General features: G+C 33.2%; 1 protein-coding gene across 3 annotated transcripts in view; it reads right to left on the minus strand.

Moving 5' to 3' along the window:
• Nucleotides 1–20,935, minus strand: part of ANKRD7 (ankyrin repeat domain 7) — a 43,533-nt gene that overhangs the window by 20,186 nt on the left and 2,412 nt on the right. The window contains exons 2-6 of one of the 3 annotated variants that reach the window (XR_006738116.1): nucleotides 14,550–14,664; nucleotides 14,225–14,398; nucleotides 13,269–13,375; nucleotides 9,812–9,922; nucleotides 8,090–8,510 (exon numbers count right to left, since the gene is read on the minus strand). Coding sequence is in view for 1 of the 3 variants with exons in the window: in XM_045564252.1 (XP_045420208.1) it covers nucleotides 12,546–12,687; nucleotides 13,269–13,375; nucleotides 14,225–14,398; nucleotides 14,550–14,664 (538 nt within the window). In the remaining 2 variants the exon portion in view is untranslated. Of the gene's footprint in view, nucleotides 1–8,089; nucleotides 8,511–9,811; nucleotides 9,923–12,501; nucleotides 12,688–13,268; nucleotides 13,376–14,224; nucleotides 14,399–14,549; nucleotides 14,665–20,935 lie in introns of those variants that run through there. The other 2 variants (XR_006738117.1, XM_045564252.1) reach the window with 2 other exon arrangements.

A 20,935-nucleotide genomic window follows, 5' to 3' on the forward strand; every position in this document is an offset into this window, starting at 1 on the left:
ACGTTACAAAAAAATTAAAGCATATTTTTTATTTTCTTTCAATTCATTTTTAATCCTATCTTTCTTTTCCCTTGGACACATTTTTAATACTTCTTCCATTTCGACTTTGCCTTTTCCTCTCCACCTCTCATTACTGTCCTATCTTCTGATTTATCTCTTCTTCCCAACTTGTACTGGTTCTTTTAAACAATTGCTGCATATCTTTATACAAATTACTTATTCACCTTCAGTTGCTGAATACTGCATGTGTAATAAGAACAATGTTCATCTATAGTAAGGTTACATATCTTTAATATCAGCCTATAACGACTAAGCAGAAGAAATTGTGAATATTTTTATCCTATGTAATCTGCTCTGGTGGACACTAATGGAAAGCACCCATTGCCATGGGTTATCTCTGATCAGTTTCAATCTTTATCTCCATAGGTCCTGCATATGCCCTCTATTTCACCAAGCTGAGCAGCATTTAGATTGTCCACTAGATGGCGAGCAGTTACACAGGGAAATAGGAAAAAGATTTTATAGAATTATAGATTTTGTTATAAAGACAGATTTTTTTTTCACAAAGGAAGCAAATAACAAATAAAATATTCTAAAAGCACCCTAAATCTTAATCTTATCCAGAACAAAATCTTTCTAAATTCCTATTACCTTATAATTATTTATGAATCAAAAGCATGGCAAAAAAAAAGAAAAAAGACAAGAAGTGAAAGGTTATATAAAAGAAATCTTTCTTAACTACAGGGATTAAATAAAAGATTCATAATTATTCATCATTGAAATAAGTATAAATAAGATGAAAATGTGCCATAAGTAGCTCCACGAGTAAAACAGTCTAGATTTTTAACTTATTTTGTTAGTAGAGACAGGGTCTCGCTCTTGCTCAGGCTAATCTTGAACTCCTGACCTCAAGAGTGCTAGGATTACAGACATGAGCCACCACACCCAGTCTAGATTTTAAAACACTGTAATCATTTATAAATAATAACTATGTCTAGAAGGAAATATTATCATTGAAGAAGAAATATTCAAATATGTAAGAGTTCAGTGAAGAATAAATATAATATTAGAGGTAGAGTTGACTACTACAAGGAATCACCAACTTAAAATCTGTTGAACCAAAGTTAAATCAACTACATACTTTGTCATATGCAATAAATGCATATTTGTAGCCTTAATATTTTAAGTACTCATGAAAACAAAAAAACAGGAAAATGGACAAAGGATATGATAGGCATTTCACACTTTCTCACCTCCGCCCCCATTGCCCCATGAAAATCAAATGGCTATTAAGTATGCAAAATGTTTCCCCTCCACTAGCATCCAACTGGCAGATTCTGAAAATTGCTAATATCCAGGGCTGGCAGGAGCAAAAGAGAGAGACAGGAAGGGGTGGTGGATAAATAAATTTATTCTCTATTTATAAGAATATAAATGGATCCCAAGTTTTCTGAGGTCATTTGGGAACATGTATCAAACGCTTTAAAACATCTTTTATCCAGCAAATCTACTTCTAGAATTATACCCTCAAAAAATAATTGGACAAGTATACAAATCTGAGCATATAAAAAGAATCAACAAAATGTTGTTTATAATAGTGAAAAACTGAAAATAACCTTCATGGTTTTCATTTTAATCTGTTTCTTTATTTTTATTGGAGCATAGCACTAAAACACTGCTATTTTCTCTGGTATAGCCCAAAATGCAAGATAAAGAAGTTAAAAATGCTTTGTCATTGTTATTTTGTTATTTACTTTGTTATTTACTTAAGAAAAATGAGATGGCTTATAACTCTACCTATCACTCATTGACTTCAATGTAGAAAGACTTCAACTTATGCAAAATTTCTGACTGCACCTGACCTGATTACATTAACATTTATATTAAATTTTGAACACATCATCTTTGGATATAGCATGACTACCTAATGTGCATAAGGAAATACTTTAAGTATTGATGCTGTAAAGATATATGGCAGTTATTTCTAAATAGATTTAACAGAATATTTGGTTGAAAGTATTTTATCAGACATTTATTTGAGACACTACACATACTTAAAGTTTTTTTGTGTGTGTGGTTTGTTTGTTTGTGTTTTTTTTTTTTTTTAGACAGAGTCTCGCTCTGTCACCCTGTCACCCTGGCTAGAGTGCAGTGGCATCATCATAGCTCACTGCAACCTCAAACTCCTGGGCTCAAGTGATCCTCCTGCCTCAGCCTCCCTCCCAGGTAGCTGGGACTATAGGCACACACCACCACACCCAGCTATATATATATATATTTTTTTTTTTTTTGGAGACTAAAGTTTTTGTTGTTCAGATGAAACTTAAGATATAGCTGTGCTGTGATATGACAAAAAGACACATACTATCACTTTCAAATTTAATTATATTTTTAGCTCGACTGTAATCCAACCCTATCAAAGAAATTACAAACATTTCTACAATAAGATAATTTTAAGCCATTATAAGTACATTTCCATATAAAACCTCAAATTAAAATCAGACAATAAAAGCAAATATTTAAAAAAGAAACTAGTCCTTAAAAGCAAATTTAAAAATACTGCTCTTATTTAAGTAGTTAAAACAGAATTCTATACACTAGTCTTAGGCAGTAATAATTAATAACAAAAAGCATAATAAAAAAGCAAAAGAACAAACAGAAGAACTGAGTGGAACTGCCCAAGCTAAACATGAGAAAATGAAAAGAAATGATGTGGCAGTAATAGAATCACACTGTACCCACCTCCTAAAAAGGGGAATAATGAATAAATAAAGAAGGAATTTAGCACACAAAAGTACAATTTGTATAAATACAACTTGGAAGAAAAATAACCCCCAAAATAGAAGGAGATACTGCTCAAGTTAATCATGCTACAGAGTGAGTTAATAAGATCAAGAGTCCAACAAAATAATTGCTCAAAAACAGGACTGTAGAACACAGAATGAGAAAAAATGAGAGGCGGTCAAGTTAAGAAAAACTAGCCAAAAACTAAAAATATACCATTACAGAACTGATACAAATTAAAAATAGCAAGGCATAGAACATAAATTGCTGAAAACTGAATCAAAGGCATTGAGAAAAAGGCTAGGGTATAAAAGGAAAAAGGATAAAGTAATTACAGAAAAGATGAGGAATACAAAAACCAGAAAAAAGTGATCTAGGGATAACTATTGTCCCTGAAAGAGATAATCTGACAACAAAGTTTTCAAAGTATTTAAAGCTTTAATGCAGAAAAATGTTATGTATTTGATGGAAGAACTGAATCTGTGGATTGAAAAAAGGAATTAATAAAAATGGCTGTTCTCAAAGTGTGGAGACCAATGAGGTCAAAACTATATTTGTAATAAAGAAGTCCTGAGACCAAAATGTTAAAGAATCACTAATAGAGAACAATCATCAAGATATTTGTTGGTTAAGTTATTGATCTTCAAGGATTAAAAAAACAAACACTATAGCCATCCAGACAGAAAAATCAAGTCACCTAGAAGAAAGGAATTGACTAGGTTTGCCTCAGACTTATTCAACAGAATTCAATTGCAAACTGCAATAAAGCAAAATCCTGAGAGAAAGAAAATGTAAACCAAGAATGTTACAGTCAAGTTATTGTTTAAATATAAAGACAACTAGCAGGTAAGTCTTTCTGACAAAATCTAATGAAACAAGTAATAAATCAAAATGAAGAATTAAGGACATGGGGAATTAAGTTGCAGAGTAGAACCCTATAGCTTAAAATGCTAACAAAATAATAACATAAGCAACAAAACCATGAGATGGAAAGCAACAAAACAGAACTTAGACTTGCTAAATATATTACCTAAAATATCCAGTCTTTAACAAAAATTAGAAATGCAAATCTGACAAAATTTGAGCATCATGTAGTTATATAATTCATTAAATAAAATAGGAAACCATGAATTCAAGCTTCATATAAAGGAATAAATGGCACGTTTAATGACGAACAGGATATTTACATTGTTTAAAAGTGCCTCTCCATGAAATACATATTATTGCAAACAGAAAAAAGAGTAACTTTATACTGGAGAAGCCTGGCAGACACTACCACCTTAATCAAGTGATCAAAGTAAACGGCAAATTGAAGTGGCTTGCCACATAAGGAAATGCAGTGAAAAGAACCAAACAATACTTCCGAGATAATTCTATCCAAGACACATCACATGGATCCAATCATGAGACATTATCAAACTCAGAATCAGGACATTCTATCAAACTGGACCATAATTCCTCAAAAGTATCAAGGTCATAAAAACGAAAGAAAGACCAAAGATTTATTGGAAAGTGAAGGAGAATACAGAGACATGATAAATGGAGGCAACATTTGATTCTTTTGCTATGAAGGGCTTTATTGGAAGATTTGGGAAAATGAATGAAATCTGAGAATTACATGGTAAGTATTGTGGTTATACAGGAGAATGTTCTTATTTTGAGAAAATACAAAAGTTTTAGCGGGTGATACAACATAAGGTCAGATATTCTCTTTCACAAATGGTTCAGAAAAATCATTTGAACTAACTAGACTACTCTTCTCTAAATTTGAGATCATTTCAAAATTAAAACTAAACAAAATTAGTAAGTAATTCCAAATCCTCTTCTTCAGCTCTTAAATATATACTTCCATGGCAAAATAATGCACCCTCCCCCAAAGGATGTCCACATCCAAATGCCCAGAATCTGGGAATAGGTTATTTTACAAGGCAAAAGGGATTTAAAGATGTGATTAGATTAAGGATCTCGAGATGGGGGGATTATGGTGGATTATCTAAGTAGACTGAATGTAATCACAAGCGTTCTTATAAGTGAGAGAAGGAGTCAGGAAATCAGAGGATATTTGAGGACAGAAGCAGAGGGAGGAGTGATGTGATTGCTAGGAGTCAGAAGTCAAGGACTGTGAATAGCATCTAGATACTAGAAAACACAGGTAAGGAAAAATTCATCCCTAGAACTGCCAGAAAGGAATGCATCCTGCCAACATCTCAATTTTGGCCCCCTGAAATCCATTTTTTACTTCTGACCTCCAGAACTGTAAGATAATCAATTTGTGTTGTTTTAAGTCACTGAATGTGTGGTAACATATTACAGCAACAACAGCAAACTATAACTTCTTAGGAAATAAATACCAGGTATATCTTTTTAAAGTAAAAAAGTGATTACCTAAACCTGAGTGAGATTCATTTGAATCTCAGAAAAGACTGCAGGATAAAAGCATGATCTTATGTAATAAAGAATTTTTTTTTCTTTTCAGCTGATAAAAGAATCTTTTGTGGGGATAGGCCTGATTTCTGCAGAATGTACTTAGGTAAGCTCAGTGCAAGTGAGATGCACACTGTGGAAATGATAAGTCTCTTGCAATTTTCACTGGCAAGAAGAAAACAACTGTGCATAATAAGAGAGACCAATGAGGAGTGCAGTCCTGAGCTGCTGTGTGACAATTAGGGAACGGAGGATCTGGAATCCAGGAATGGGGCAAGGAGTACATTTCTTGGGACTGTGTGAAAGAAATGCCAGGAGCTATATGTTGTGGCCCTCTCCCCACAATTAGTCAGCTTTTTGCTGGGGACAATAAACAATCTCAAAATTTCAGGAGCTTAAACAACAAACATTTATTTCTTACTTATGGGTAAGGACTGTGGCCCTGCCCAGCCTGGCTAGGTTCCTGATATCAGTTAGGCTTGAGTTCAGATCTCCACCATGTGTGTCTCCTTCTGAGACCCAGGCTGAAGAAGTAGCTGCTATCTAAGCACACTCTCCTCAGGGAAGATGCCAAGAGTGCAAGAGGGTGATGGGCTTCTGCTAGAAAAAAAACATCCTGTCACTTCCACGCATCTTTGAAAATTAGAAAAATGTGCCCTTTCTTTGTTTGACACAGACTTGTGTCAAAGCACATGGTTTGGCCAGCTTTGCTCCCTCCAAGAGTATGTACTAAGTTTGTACAACTTTGTGCCATAACCCTAAATTAGTAAGGGGAAGAAGGAGAATTGAAGTTTGAGGACTTCATTTATCAAGAAGTATATTCCTTCCAAGCTGACCACATGAATGGGAAAAGTAGTCTATTTATATGATCACTTAAAGGAAGTTTAAATGTTTATCTCAAGTTGGGTATGCATTAAATAGTTGTTTTCTGTTGTCAAACCTCTTAAAGGAAAAGTAAATGAGCTCTATTTTAGATATTATCAGACACATTCTCAATTTGACAATATTCTAAGAGTTGAAATACTTGAGAGAATTCACAAAAATGCTCCTAGAGATGTCTCAGTATTAGAGAAGCTGAGCTGGCAATTAAACTCAGGCCAAATATCTGTGCACTATATCTGTACTACAACATACCATCTTAGAGTACACATTTTCCCCAACGGGTAGTCAACAGAAATTCAATTATAAAATACACAAAATCCTTTCTCTGTCCCACCTAAGTTCTCCTTAGATGCCCCATGTAAAAATTCCACCTAGTCTTCAAGACCCAATTCAAATCTCATCTACCCCACCAGTGTTAAACTGGTGGTGACTTCCACAAATGACCTCTCTCTCTCCCCTCGGATTCTTGGATGTTTTGCTTCTGCCTCTAATATGAATTAAATTTTTTATCAAAGTTGAATAAGTTTTGATTGGAAGACCCAGAAAAACCCTACTTATCCTTCAAGCCTGGCCAAAAAGTTCCTTTTTATTTGAAATTGCTCTGACTTTCCCTAATCTACTCAAGGTGATTTATCATTGCCTCCTTCTCTGCTAATGGTAAAGGTACACTACACATGTTCTGACTCTCATTTACTAAGTTGAGAAAGACTTGGATGGGGGAAACTAAACATCTGTGAGATCACTGAAGGCACAGAATATGAAAATATGTTTTTTTCAACTTTGCTCCCCAGCATATAACACAGAATCCAGATCAGGGTTCTCAGCCTCAGCACTATTGACGATTTGGGCCAGCTAATTACTTGTGAGGGCTGTCCTGTGCATGGTAGGCTATTTAGCAGTATCGCTCCCAAGTCCTGACAACCAAAAATCTCTCCAGATATTGTCAAATATCCCCTGGGAGGGCAAAATTGCTCTCAGTTAAGAATCATTGATTGAAACCATAGTGGAAATTAAGTGTTTGTTGACTTATAACAACAGGAATTGGCAGGTTTTTTTCCTCCACTTTAGCTCTTCAATATCGTCTAATACTAGAAAGGAGTTAAATATATTTAAATGAATGAGTTGTTTAAGTAAATTTCAAATAATACTAAAATCTTCCATTTGAGCCATTAAAAATAGAGTTTACAAGGATGATATATATTCATCCATTCATGATAGAGATGGTGTGGTATATTGGTTAATGGCACAAATTCTGGCATTAGACTGGCTAGGTTCAAATTCATAGGGCGTGAGTTTATATGCCAGCTTTCAGCTTCCTATCTCAGTAACCTTGAGCAAGTCATTGAACCATGCTGTACCACAATGTCTTCATCTTAAAATGATGATAGGAGTATTTTCTACCTCAACAAGACTGTGTGAAGATCATATGAGTTAAGATATGTAAAGTTCTTGGAACAGTGTCTGACAAGTACCAGTTATTATTATGAATTCAGCAAACTGAATATCTACTATACACCAGGCATTTTACTACTGGTAGGGAACACAAAGTTCAAGCTCTCGTGGAGCTTGCATTCCAAACGGTAAAGAGGAGAAGAACAGATAGCAATGCACTGGAAGTTACAGAATGGCAGAGTAGCCACTGAGGTCCCTTGAGGAGCTGTCCTAGGCAATAGCTAAAGGGTCTTCCAGGGAAGAGTCCTGGAGCCAGACCATGCTTAATGTGTTTAAGCTACAGTAAGGGGAACAGGGAAAACTGCATACAGTGCATTGTGTTTTTAAAAATAAAAATGTAAAATTGTAAATTCTCTTTGACAAAAAAGAAAAAGATAAGCAAATTTTAAAAGACTAAAAAAATGCCAAAAATTTAATAAATGTTTTATTTGGGTAATGAGACATTGGCTTATGCATTTTCTTTCTTTCTTTTCTATTAATATAATACCCAAGTTTCCTGAATGGGTATTAAAGTATTATTATATCGCAAAACAATCAAAAAGGCTTTGTCAATGAAAGTACTTGCAAATAAAAGAGAATTTTGATGTACACAGTATAATTTATAATTTTTTCTTCCATTTTGTAGCTGAGATGTTAGTATTTTTATTTCATTTAAATGTTCCAATACATGCCTAACACAGTTTACTCTTACCAGTATATCATTCAATATTTTAACTACAAATTTTTCTCTGTCTATGTACTGAAAACGAATTGTATCTTTTCAGCTGATGGTTCATGATACAGATGTTTATCTTTTGAAATTTCATCATGGCTTTTAAGGTAAAAAAAAAATTATTCTCCATTTAACAAACTTTTCTTCAAATGGGTAGTCAGCAAAAATGTTATGATAGTTCACTTCATAGCTCCTTCAAAGTAGACTTTTTTAATCCAAGGAATCAGCAAAGGATTTGTGGAAATGGGTTGCACATCTAGAAAACACATGACATTTGTAATGTCTTCATTTATGTCTAAATATTTTCACTCCTAAGTGTATTTCTTCAATTCTATGCCTAGCAACAACACAATTATAACTTAGCATTGATACTTCTTCATTTTATAGTTATTTTTATCAAAATTATTAAGTTGTCCCCTTTGAATCTGACAGAAATAGAACTTTTTAAGTTTATCATCTTTTGCTGTGTCTTTTGGTAATTTTCTTGATGTAATATTTCTGTTATGCTTTAAAGCATATGAAGATTAACATTTCACAAGAAACTGGCAAAACGGATTGATTGCCAGTATAAAATTATTGGGGGTGGTTTTAAATGTTTACCCTCAGGAGACACGCAAAATGTAGGAATAATGTTTCTATAGTTTCTACTGTCTTAGTTCCCTGGAGAAATGACGTGTAAACCATAGAAATTCTTTAATTTTTATAGTTGTGTGGACATTTCAAAAAGAGACAGAGGTGTAGAAGAGAAGGAAACAAGGGTGTAGATTAAGCGGAATTCAGTGACATTCTCTTTTAAGTATATTCACTTGTAGTCCATAGGGCCAGGCATAGTTGTAAGCATCATCACTATAGACTTGGGGGATGGAGAAGGTTCGAACAGTTGTGACACTTATATGGTCTCCAATTGCCTTCATGCTCCCTCTCTGCCCTAATTTTTTCTTGTTTACGGTAGTGTAGGAGTGTGGTTCCTGGTGAATACAGAGGATAGTTCTAAGACTTGTTCTTTAATCCAACTGAAAAAAGTCAGTGCAAGACATATTCACCCAAAAAACAGCTATGTTTCACAGACTTAAAATAACTGCATGTATTTTTGAAAATGAACACCAAAAATTATTTTAGTTGATGCATTGTAAATTTAGTTCTTCGCAATGTTACTTAATTTTAAATTTTATGTAATGATTTGTTATATATTAACTATTACCAAATGTGCTTATTTCAAGTATCTTTATAAAAATTTTATGAGAGTTTTGTATCTAGTAAAATATCTATATATGTGCAAAATTTTGTCTTTTATAACTAGTCAAGAGACTGCAGATAAAAAAGATCTTAATCATTCAGTATATTTTTACATCACATCTTTACATTGTTAGTCAACATGGTTATCAGGATATTTTAATCACAAATATTCTTAAGAACAGTTCTTAAAAATATCTGGCATTTCAAATTATAAGAAAATTTCAATTTCAAATTTAAGTATTACTTAAGAAAGTTGTTTCCTTTCCTAAAAAAACAAACAAAAAGCAACAAGAAAAACTTGTTCAGTTAGTATTTTCTTACCTTCCTTCAGTTCTTCTGTATCACATGTAAGTACCCAAAGTTGTCTATTCAGTATAATATGTCTATTTAATGTTTTTCTTCATTCCATAATTACAAATTAATTGTGGGTATCTATCCATAAAGAGAAATTTTGTATGAATTCCAGCATTCACAAAAATTTCATTTAATTCATAACATATAATTATTTTTAAAAAAACCTGAGGCACCAGCCAGTGCCTTCCCAAGTATGTCAGACCCTCCCTCAAGCTTCTGCTCAAGCCAACTCTGTCAACAGACATCATTTTAATTTCATGTACTCCCATTCTCTGGCACCTCTTTTCTTCCTGCTATCACAAATATGATTTTTTTAAAAAGTCACTAACAAAATAGAAGAAATGGCTTTATATTTTATTTGGTGTTTTCATTTGCTAGAACGGCAATAACAAAACAGTACAGACTGAGTGCCTTAAACAAAATCTTATTTTCTCACAGTTCTGTAGGCTGTGGTAGGGTTGGTTTCCTCTAAGGACCATAAGGGAAGAATCTGTTCCAGGCCTCTCCTCACCTTGTAGATCACTGTCCTCTTCACTGAAGTCATCCCTCTGAATATGAGCACTCTTGGTGTTTCTCTTTATGTCCTAATCTCCTCTTTTTGTAAGGATATGGCTAGATTAAATTAGGGCCCACCCTAATTGCCTCACTTTAACTTAATCACCCCTTTAAACTTACATATCTCCAAATATAGTCCCATTCTCAAGTACTAGGGTGATGGCTTTCACAAATGAATTTTGAAGGAACAAAATTCACCTCATAGCACTTGGGTTGAATTATAATTTAACAAAGTGAAGACAATTAACTCAGTCAGGGACTGAAACACACCCAGTGAAGAATAAACCTTTCTCCATGACTGAAAAGAGTCCATTCTAGTCACTGATTAGCAGGCATATGGTTTCAGAATTTCAGTGAAAGGAATGAGGAAATGTATGGGTTAAAGCTAACTGTAAGTCCCTCACTTGTGACAGTGTTGCTTATTTTTAAAAACTATATAAGAAACATTGTCTGTACTTCCATTTGAGTAAGCCACAGAACCTACTTACTGGGGAAGAGCACCAACAAATAATCCTATTAAGCAGAGGAACCTGCTTAAGTAGCTTAGATAGGCAACAGACGCTTCAGCAACAAAAGTCACAATCAAAGAAAGCTTAGGTCCCCTTGCATAGAGGGACAAAATACAGAAGAAGGAATGGAGGAATTAGACTGTAGCTTACAAGAGAATTTTTATTAAATGCTGATCATTCCCACAATACCTTACTAAAGGTAATTGCTTAGTCACTGGGAAACTACCTCTCTTCCCTTTCACCTCTTTGAAAAAAAGAGAAAATGCAATTCTCTTAGAGTTTTCAACGCTGAAAAAATGAAAATATTGAGAGGATAAAAACTTCATGGTCAACATGCTTCTATTTATTCTTCAATTAATGATGGAGCAATCTACAAAAAGAATTTCTAAAGGCCATTTGGGGAAGATGAAAAAAGTCTGTGAGATTTCCTTCCCATCTAACTACCCAATAATGGCTTCATAAAACTTATAGATGTAAACAAGTTATTTCAATATACAAGTACTGTTTTTTGATCAATAGATACATTACTGAACAGATACATGTGTCTCCTAGTTTCATAGACCCAAATTTTTTAAGTGATCATGAAAATTTCAAATTTAAAAACAATCATTAAGGATCTCATATATATAGAGGGAAAAATCCTTTTATAGTATGAATATTCACCAGTTATTTATCTCTATCTAAATTTTTATGTATATGGCTCGATTAAAGTAAGGTAAAACAAGATACACATGTTTAATATTACAAAGAAGGAAATACTGTATTCAATTATGGTTCATACATTTAATAAAATATGAGTTCTTTAGTGTGTAAAGATCAATCAAGACTTTAAGAATAAACATCTATATGTGTGTATATGATTATTTTTCTTCCCCCTACCTATGCTTTTCATATGTAATTAATGATAAAAAAAGTATTACTAAAATATGAATAAAGTAGGTAGAATAACAATAAACTAAAAAAACCTATGCATAATTAAAAATTGCTCTTAAAATAAAATTATTTTTTAAAATCCTATATGTTATTTAACTTCATTTGCTATAAATTAAATTTCTGTTCATTGTATCTTGTTTTCTTATTAACTATTAAAAATCAGAAATTCATGTTCATAATGAAAATGTTTTTTATCTTTTTTTATTTTTTTTCTATTTTTTCAGTGCAAAACTGGTTTGAACATGAAAATGTTTTTTATTCTGGGTATAATGAAAATATACTTAAGAATTCTGAGAACTTACCACACCAAAGTTAACTAATGAAACATTGACAATCATATTCAAAGCATGAATAAAATCCTTACATTACTAATATCTAAAGACAATAAAAGGGCACTGTGCGAAGGAATCATCTTTTGCCCAAATCTGCTGCCCATATGTTTATTAATGGCTATGTTACTAGACACCTGAACTCCTAGTCCTGGCATACTGCCCATTCTCATGTCACTGGTAGTTAATCTGTACACTTGGTTCACCTTTACTTTTTATATTGATTAGACCCTACAAATGGAGGAAATCAGTAATCCCTGGATCCACAGATCTGCTCACCTGCTGCTGAGCCTATTATACCTTTGTACTTTGGGCTTCATGCTTTAATTCTTACAACCAAACCCTAAACAATTGTTAAAAGATATGCAGTATCACTTACACACTAAAACCATTAAAAGAAGCATATTCCTCAGCTGTGAATCCATAAATATCTTGACAAGATAGATCCACATCTTGCTGAAGAAGAAGATTTACTAAACTTGTTGGTTCATCACTGATAGCAATCATAAGGGCTGTTCTGGAGCAAGAGATATAAATAAACGTCCATTTATGGATCTTAGACATGTCATTTTTTAAAATCAGTCTTCTCAATTTACTATTCAAATGTAGGATATGAGGAAAAAAGTCAAAGTAAGAATGTAAAAAATCGGACAGATCTGCTCAAAAAAGTGTGCCAATCATAGATTATATCACGGAGTCTAAAGATAAAGAGTCCCTACGAAGCAGCTGGGTTGATAGTTTTCAATCTCTGCTCCCTGAAAGCCAGTGTTTTCAAGAATATGTCTTAAAATTCCATGAAGGAGAGTGTCTGAGGCTTTGGTTCCCCTACCCCCATTTAACTAAAATAGTTGGTCTTCTGTGTAAGATTCTAATGTTATAAACAATAATTAATAATAATAACCAACCAATCTGGTCCAAGTGTTTGATTTTATAAATAGAAAAACAGATCCTGGAGTCTAGGTAATTTGCCCAAAATCATATGTCATACAGCCTTATATATTCCCAATATCAAAACTATATATATATATATATTATATATATATTTCTTATCCTTTTAGCTGTAGTTATAGGCTATATATTTAGTTTTATTAATTATACCTTTGATTGTTATCTGAAGCATTCACATCTGCCCCTTTCCTCAGAAGAAATTTTGCCATTTCTGCATTATTTTCACTAACAGCAAGTAAAAGTGGAGTATACCCATCCTAAAAAAAAATATTTCAAAATGATTATTTAAAATACCATACTAAAGTTACATGTCTTTTAGATTTAAATTCAATTTAAAAAATAAGTGTGCTTATAAGAAACTTCTGAATACATACTTTAACTCTTAAAAGATTTTGACACACAACAAAAAATAATTCTAAAAATCAAGAAAACAAAGTTGGGCCAGCCAAAAATAATTAAAATTTCTAATTTAGGCTTAATTCAAATTGTGAGCAACAGCAGCCTAGAATAATTAAGTGATGAGCAGCATACATATCACCAATTCACATTTCATAATTTCATAACAGGTTTCCATGGGGTTTCATTTAAATCTCTAAAACTGGCACTTATTTTGGATAGTCATGTATATAAAATATCAGTAAACTAAGCATTTAGATGCTTTTTTAAAAAAAGCATTCATCAATTATCCAAAATGTCTCAATAGGAGAGTTAGATTACTTTTAATATAATATAATTTGCTAATTCAACCCTATGCTTTTTATTATTCATGAGTATATGAATAGAATAGAAAAAAGGGTGGAGTTTATAATTTTTATCAATATCGACTTATAAGGGAATCAAATATTTCTCATTTGATATGGCCCTTTGCACAATTATCATTTGTAAATATGACGTTACTTTGGAGGTCAGCATTACAATCTGCAATGAAATGGATGACGACTTTAAAGGAAGAAAAATTCTGTCAGTTTTTTATAATCTCATTTCCTCCCCAATTTCAGTTTGGAAAATTCATTCTTCATATGACATGTATTTCAACATATATTAGTTGTCTGAAATAAATATCTTCTTTCTAAAGTGTAAACTCTTTTTCTTTAATGGAAACCTACCTTATTTTTAGCTTCAAGATTAGCTCTGTGTTTAAGCAACATTTCAACTAATGAGACATTTTGACCACAGACAGCATAATGAAGAGCAGTATTATGATTAAAATCTGCCAGATTTGGGTCTGCACCATAGCTTAGAAGAACAGTAGCACAATTCTCCTTTTGACACTGTACTGCCTGTCAATGCAACGAGAATAGATGTGTAATCAATTTACTATTTAAGATACGATAAATTAATGTTTAATACTATGTTTTAAAGTATGAAACTTAATGAAAATTAACTAGGAGAACTCAAGCACATTCATATTGAAAAAGAAAGAGAACATACCTTAATCAATGGAGATCTGCTTTCCCTATCCAGGACATTTACTTCACATTGTTTCTCAATTAGGAAATATACAATATTTGTATATCCATTAGCACAGGCCAAGTGCAAAGGTGTTCTATATCAATATAACAAAACACAAAGTTAGAGATGAGTATTTGTTTGAGAAGTTACTTATTGTATATTGTTAAGGTGTTTGCTTCATGCACTTAGTTATATTTACACAAAATTTACAGTAATTATAATTGTTTTTTACTGAATTTAAAAGGCTGTGTAAATGCCTTGAAGATCAAATATTTAACTGGTTTCACTTTAAGGAAAACTTAACTATATGAGTTGAAAAATAGGTTAGAAAGTATGATAAAATTAGGTATCACAATAAAATTTAGGAATTGTATTTAAAACCTAAGATACATCCAATAGGTAAAAGGAGGAAAAGACATTGCCTATTCGATGACATGCTACCCCTAATTGTGTGTTTCTTTCTATTTGGTCAGCTAGTAAAGCTGGCATTTGCATCTGAGAAATGAACGCAAAGGTCAAAGCCTAAGGATCCTCTAAGTTGTAGATCTCTACCTCATTTTAAGTTATTACACTAGTTTCTACTTCTCAAAGAACCCCACTCTAGGTAGCCTACCAGAAACCAAACACACATTTGTGAAGTATGACAGAATACTAATTAACTCCATTTTAACTTGAAGTTTTTAGACTGGACTGGCCCTCAATAAATTTTTATTTATTTACAAAGGTGATACCATTATATCCTTGTTTTTAAATAATTTTGTAATACAGAATCTATATATGCATAGCTCATGTCCCAAACAAAAGAACTTACATAGCATTTCCCTGCTTCACTTTAGGTCCTCAGAAGTACTTTATGGGTACCTCAACAGACATGTTTTTGACACGTAGGAGTAGCAAAAATAATCTTCAAAGATTTAAAATTAAGGTAACTTTCAAAAGGTAAAATTATCAAAATTCATACACAATGATATAACTTACCACTTATGGAAATAAATCAAGAAAATATAAAAATAGTTTGTAACAGTTTGGAAATGCTGAAATTCCAATCAAATTTACCTGAATGTAATCTCTGCAAAGCAAGACTGTAATATAACTACAATATAAAAACCAGAGCTCTAATCAATTATATTATTCCCTAGCTGAAGAAAGACTATAATCAGGAAGAGGATGGTCAGCTAGGATGACAGAATAAAACCAAAAGTTATCCATGATTAATTAATATCCTCCATGGAAAAGACAATCTGAATTTAAGGAACCCAAACTTTTCAGTCATTGGAAAGGAATACTTTGTTGTAAGACAAAAATGATTCGTCAGACTTATGACCTAAATAAAATATCCCCCCCAAACTATCTACCTTACCTTGCTGTGATTCCATTCTTACTAAGCAAATTTCTAGTAACTAATTTGGTTTCTCAATCCTGATACAAGGAAGCATGGATTAACCTTTTTGTTATCATCCATAATGTGGCTTAAGGATGAACTTCCTTATGTAATAGGAAGTTTTTCCAGCCCTCAACCCAAACACATAGGGCTAAATAGCTTTAAGCCCACCTAAGATAACTCCCTGCAGTAGCATAGCAAATCCTGGCAAACATTTGGATCTGTCTCCTCCACTATACATTATACATATATTATACATATATTAAGAATTTAGTCCCAAAGAACTTTGGCAGTTTCCCCCCAAACTTTAGATCTATCTTTCCCTCCACTCCAACTTGTTTTCTTTTTAATTAATTTACAACAAACACACAACACTCTCTTTTAAGAGAAAGTAAAGGGCATTTCGGTAAGTCCCAAGAGGTCTTCCAAAAGTGGCTACTGCACCCTGCTGGATAATTTCACTCTTCCGTTTGAAGTCTAAAACCTTCTAAAACAATTAAATCCTTGATAAAAATCTCAGAACTCATCCGTATGCTCCAAGGAACTTAGGAAATCAGCCACAAATTCAATAATGTAAAATAGCCATGAAAGATTCAGCTTTCTAAGTAAGTATTTAGCAATATAGCCTGTGGTCTTTTACACAAAATCTGAAAACAGTCTCTCTTGAGCAGGCATGAAACACACTACAAAGTTCCCAATATCACTCAAATCTTCAGAACAGTCTTATAAAGAAGATATTTACTTAGAATATTTGGCATCCTTTTAAAGGATTCACCCTAGTTTAAAATGACAAAATGTTTTAAGAGCATACACATTTAACATTTACATTCAAGTTTTAGTTTAACTGTCCTTAAGGCTCACCACTGGAGTATGCAGCAAATAATGTCTTTGTGTGGCCACTAATCCCAATGTTTACATATATAATATAAATGCTTCAAGGCCAATATAAATGTTTTTCCATCTAATATAAAAAACAAAACCCACTCTATTTTCTGGAATGGCTGAATGCAAAAAGTATATTTATAGATATCTTAGAGAAACATTTTTTTTAAAAAAAAGAGTATTATTCCATTTGTCAAAAATCCTTAACTTTTATCAATGTATTATATTCCCAACGTAAGACTTTAGTTTATACTGTTACTTCTTAACTCTTAGTACTTATCTAAACAGAAAGCTAAATTCCTGCAAAGCCTAATCCCGGTTTCTAAGGTTTCAGGTTAGCTGGTATCATTTTGTTTTATTCAAGTTCTGTTTTCTCCCAGTCTCTCACTCTCATATACTGGTGGAAGAATTGTCAGTATACACTGTGGACAGGTGATGAATGATCTGATCCCTGAAATCTCAAATTGAACTTTAGCAAAAGGCATGACTTGAATGGATGTGAAGACTGGATGATTACTATGGAAGCTGAAGTGAAAAGTATTCTCCACTAGACAGTAAGAGCCAGGGAAAGCCGTAGTCTTCAATTGAGTCTCATCATGACAATACCTCTTTTATTAACTGACTTTGTTGGGCTCTTGATGAATTAGAATTCAGGGTAAGTGAAGGAGAGGTAACCAAGGAAGCTATCTCATACTACTAGGTCATTTTCAACTCTAGGCTGGGCACTTCATATCTAATCTAGGTTTGAGTAATATGGCTGAACATATTAATTTGGAAATGACCCTTCACTTACCAGACTACATATAGATCTGAACTTTTTATTAAAAACCACAAAAGTGATTTTATAGCTAGAAGAGATATTAAACACCTCCTGTTCATTTTCAAACTTACTAGGCACAGTGCTCTTGAAATAAAAACAAAAATAGAAGACAACTATTGAGAGCACGTGAACAGGAAGTTTTTCTGGTTTAATAAGAAGTTGCTTGCTATAGGGCTTTGCAGATCTTGGTTTAAAAAACACCAATCTTGTAGTAGCTTCAATTTGATAAATGAGGAGACTTAGGGTCAAGGTTATATAGATGCAGATAAGGCCTCCAACTCAGATCTTGATTCTCAAAACAATGCTTTTCCTACTAGGCCATTGTGTTATCCTGCTCATAGTTTCCCCCTACCATCTTAATCAGAAATTTCAACTTGTAGTATCATTATTTTTACTAGAAAACATATATAACAATATCTTTCCATAGGCCATTATTAATATGCACATAATATGCTCATGAGGTATCAGAAACTTTCAACACAATGCATCTAAAATGAGTCTTTTAAACATTCTATAAAACATTGTAACTTACCATTTAAAAAATTCAAACAGCACAAAGCAGCACCCAATGCCATCTTACTCTATCCACTTTTCCAAAGTTCATCTCTTTTCAGAAATATCAAATTTAACTTCAGTACATATCTTTTCAGATTTTCTCTCTCTTTCTCACACTCTCCCCTCCCCCCACACAAATATTCAAATAGAAATATAGTCTGAGATTTTTTGTATTCAGCTTTATTGTGGTATCATCTATATATAACATTTAAATGTACAATTTTATAAGTTTTGGCCCAAAATATAGTCATATAACCACTACTATAATCATGATAAAGAACATTTCTATCACCCTTAAAAGTTAGTTCCCTCACGTCCCTTTACAGTCATTCCCTCCCCTCTGTATCTAAAACCCCTGATAACCACTAATTTGCTTTCTGCCACTATAACTTTTCTGGACTTTCATATAAATGGAGTCTTTTGTGTCTGGCTTCTTTCAGTTAGCATGACGCTTTTGAGATTCAGCCATGCTGTTGCATGTATCAGTAATTCATTGCTTTTATTGCTGAATAGTACCTTTATATTTATGTGTATATATATTGATTTATCCTTTAATTTATTTATGCAAACATTATTTATTAAGCACTTACTATGGCTAGGCAGAGTTCTAGGTGATGAGGATACAGCAGCAAAACAAAAACAGGCAAAAATATCTGCTCTTATGAACCATACATGTCAGCAAAAGAGTCAAACAAAGAACAACTTGAAAAATACACGGTATGTCAGTCAGTATTAAGCGCTACAGAGAAAAATCTAGCAGGGAAGAAGGATAAGACATGTCAGTAATGAGAAAGGGGTACAACTGTAGGTAGACAGTAGCCAGGGAAGTCCTCACTGGTAAGGTGACAATTGAATAAACATCTAAAAAAAGTGAAAAAGCAAGTCATATGGCTATCTTGGGGAAAAGCACTCCAAGCAGAGGACCCAACAAGTCCCAATATTCGAAATGCATTTCTTGCATTTTTGTGGGAACATAAGGCCAGTGTAGCTGGAGATAAATGAATGAAAGTGAGAGTTGTAGCAGTTAAGATCAGAGAGGTAACAGGGTAAGGATGAAGATCATGTAGGGCTATACAGGCCATTGCATGGACTTGAATTTCACCTCTAATGAGATGGGAAGTGATTAGACAGTGTGAAAGCAAGGAGTCATATCATTTGACATACAGGTTAGAGGATCATTCTGGCTGCTGTGTTGAGAACAAACTTGAAAAGGGAAAAAGACCAAAGACTAATTAAGAGGCCACCACAATTCTAGTTAAGACATAATGGTGGCTTTGACTAGGGTAGTAGTTACGAAGATGACAAGAAATGGTTGCATTTTAGATATATTTTGAAGGTAGAACCAACAGTTTTACTGTTTAATCAGAAAGAGGATGTGAATGAATGAGAGGAGTCAAAAATAACTCCAAGGTTTGTGGCTTAAGCAATCTAAAGAAAGGATTTGGCATTTATAGAAAGAGAAGGGCAGGTCTGAGAAAGAAAGAATAACAGGATTTCGGTTTGGGGATGTTTGAGATCTCAGTTTGAGATGTTTAATCAATGATATGGAGCTAGTGGCATTCATAAGCTAAATGTTAAATCTTCAGGAATATTGCAAGCCAGTTGACATCACATTGGTGGCTTAAAATTGGCCACTATCAACAAACTCTATGAATCAGAGCTTTCCTTCCCTTCTCCCAACCCCCAAATTATTAAACCAGCACATCACTACATCTCAGATATCAAAGTGTAAATATGGGCAATTTTATATATTTTTTTCATATATATTTATATAATATATATTCATATATATGTATATATGAATCTAGAGTTTGGGAGAGAAGTCTGGCCAGAGATAAAGGCATTGGGAATATAGATATGTAAAGCCAATTTCTCTTCACCAGGAGAATGAAGAGAGGGAGAGAGGGAGGGAGGGTAGAGGGAGAGAGAGAATGAGAATCACTTCTGGTTAGGACCCATTAAATGTTGACAAGTCAGAAAGATGAAGAGAAGTCAGCAAAGGAGTCTGAAAAGAAGTATCCACAAAAATAGTATAAATGCCAGATGAATCTAGTGTTCTGAAAGACAAGACAATATTTCAAATATTACTGATACAGCAAATAAAATACTTGACTGACATGCCAGCAAAGTAAGACTGAGAACTGACTGCTGAATGAAGTCATGCCAAAATTATCCATAACCCTGTAAATTAATTCAGTGGTGTAGTGTAGGATAAAAGCCATATAAGAGATTGGACAACTCTGTTTTTGTTAAAAGAGAAGGACATAATGCTACCAGCAAGCTGAACACAAATCCTCTAACCATGTAGTTTCCAGTTATCCAATTATGATGAAAGATGAAACTTTTCATACTCTATGACTTGAAAACTCCCCCAAAGATTTTAAGGCAGCCACAGATAGTACATATTTCCTATTACTAATGACAAACACATAATTTTGTTTCTTAATATGTATTAATTTTGCTTTTGCAGTAAGTGGTTGTTGAGCTTTCTAAAGATACTCTTCAATTTGAGGAAATTTTTCATAGGTAATCCATATTAAAAATGTTAAACAGAGTGACATCAGTAACATGACAGAGTAGGAAACTCTGCACCTTCCTTCCCCCAACAATATACCCATTTAGAAATAGTGTAAGGACAAACTTCCTTTGTGAGAAATCAGAAACTAATTGAAAGTCTCCTGAACCCTGAGAAAATGCAAAACCAGACTCATCAAAGCTAAAAAGAAG

Source organism: Lemur catta, chromosome 11 (assembly GCF_020740605.2).
Source record: "Lemur catta isolate mLemCat1 chromosome 11, mLemCat1.pri, whole genome shotgun sequence".
Classification (NCBI taxonomy): Eukaryota; Metazoa; Chordata; class Mammalia; order Primates; family Lemuridae; genus Lemur; species Lemur catta.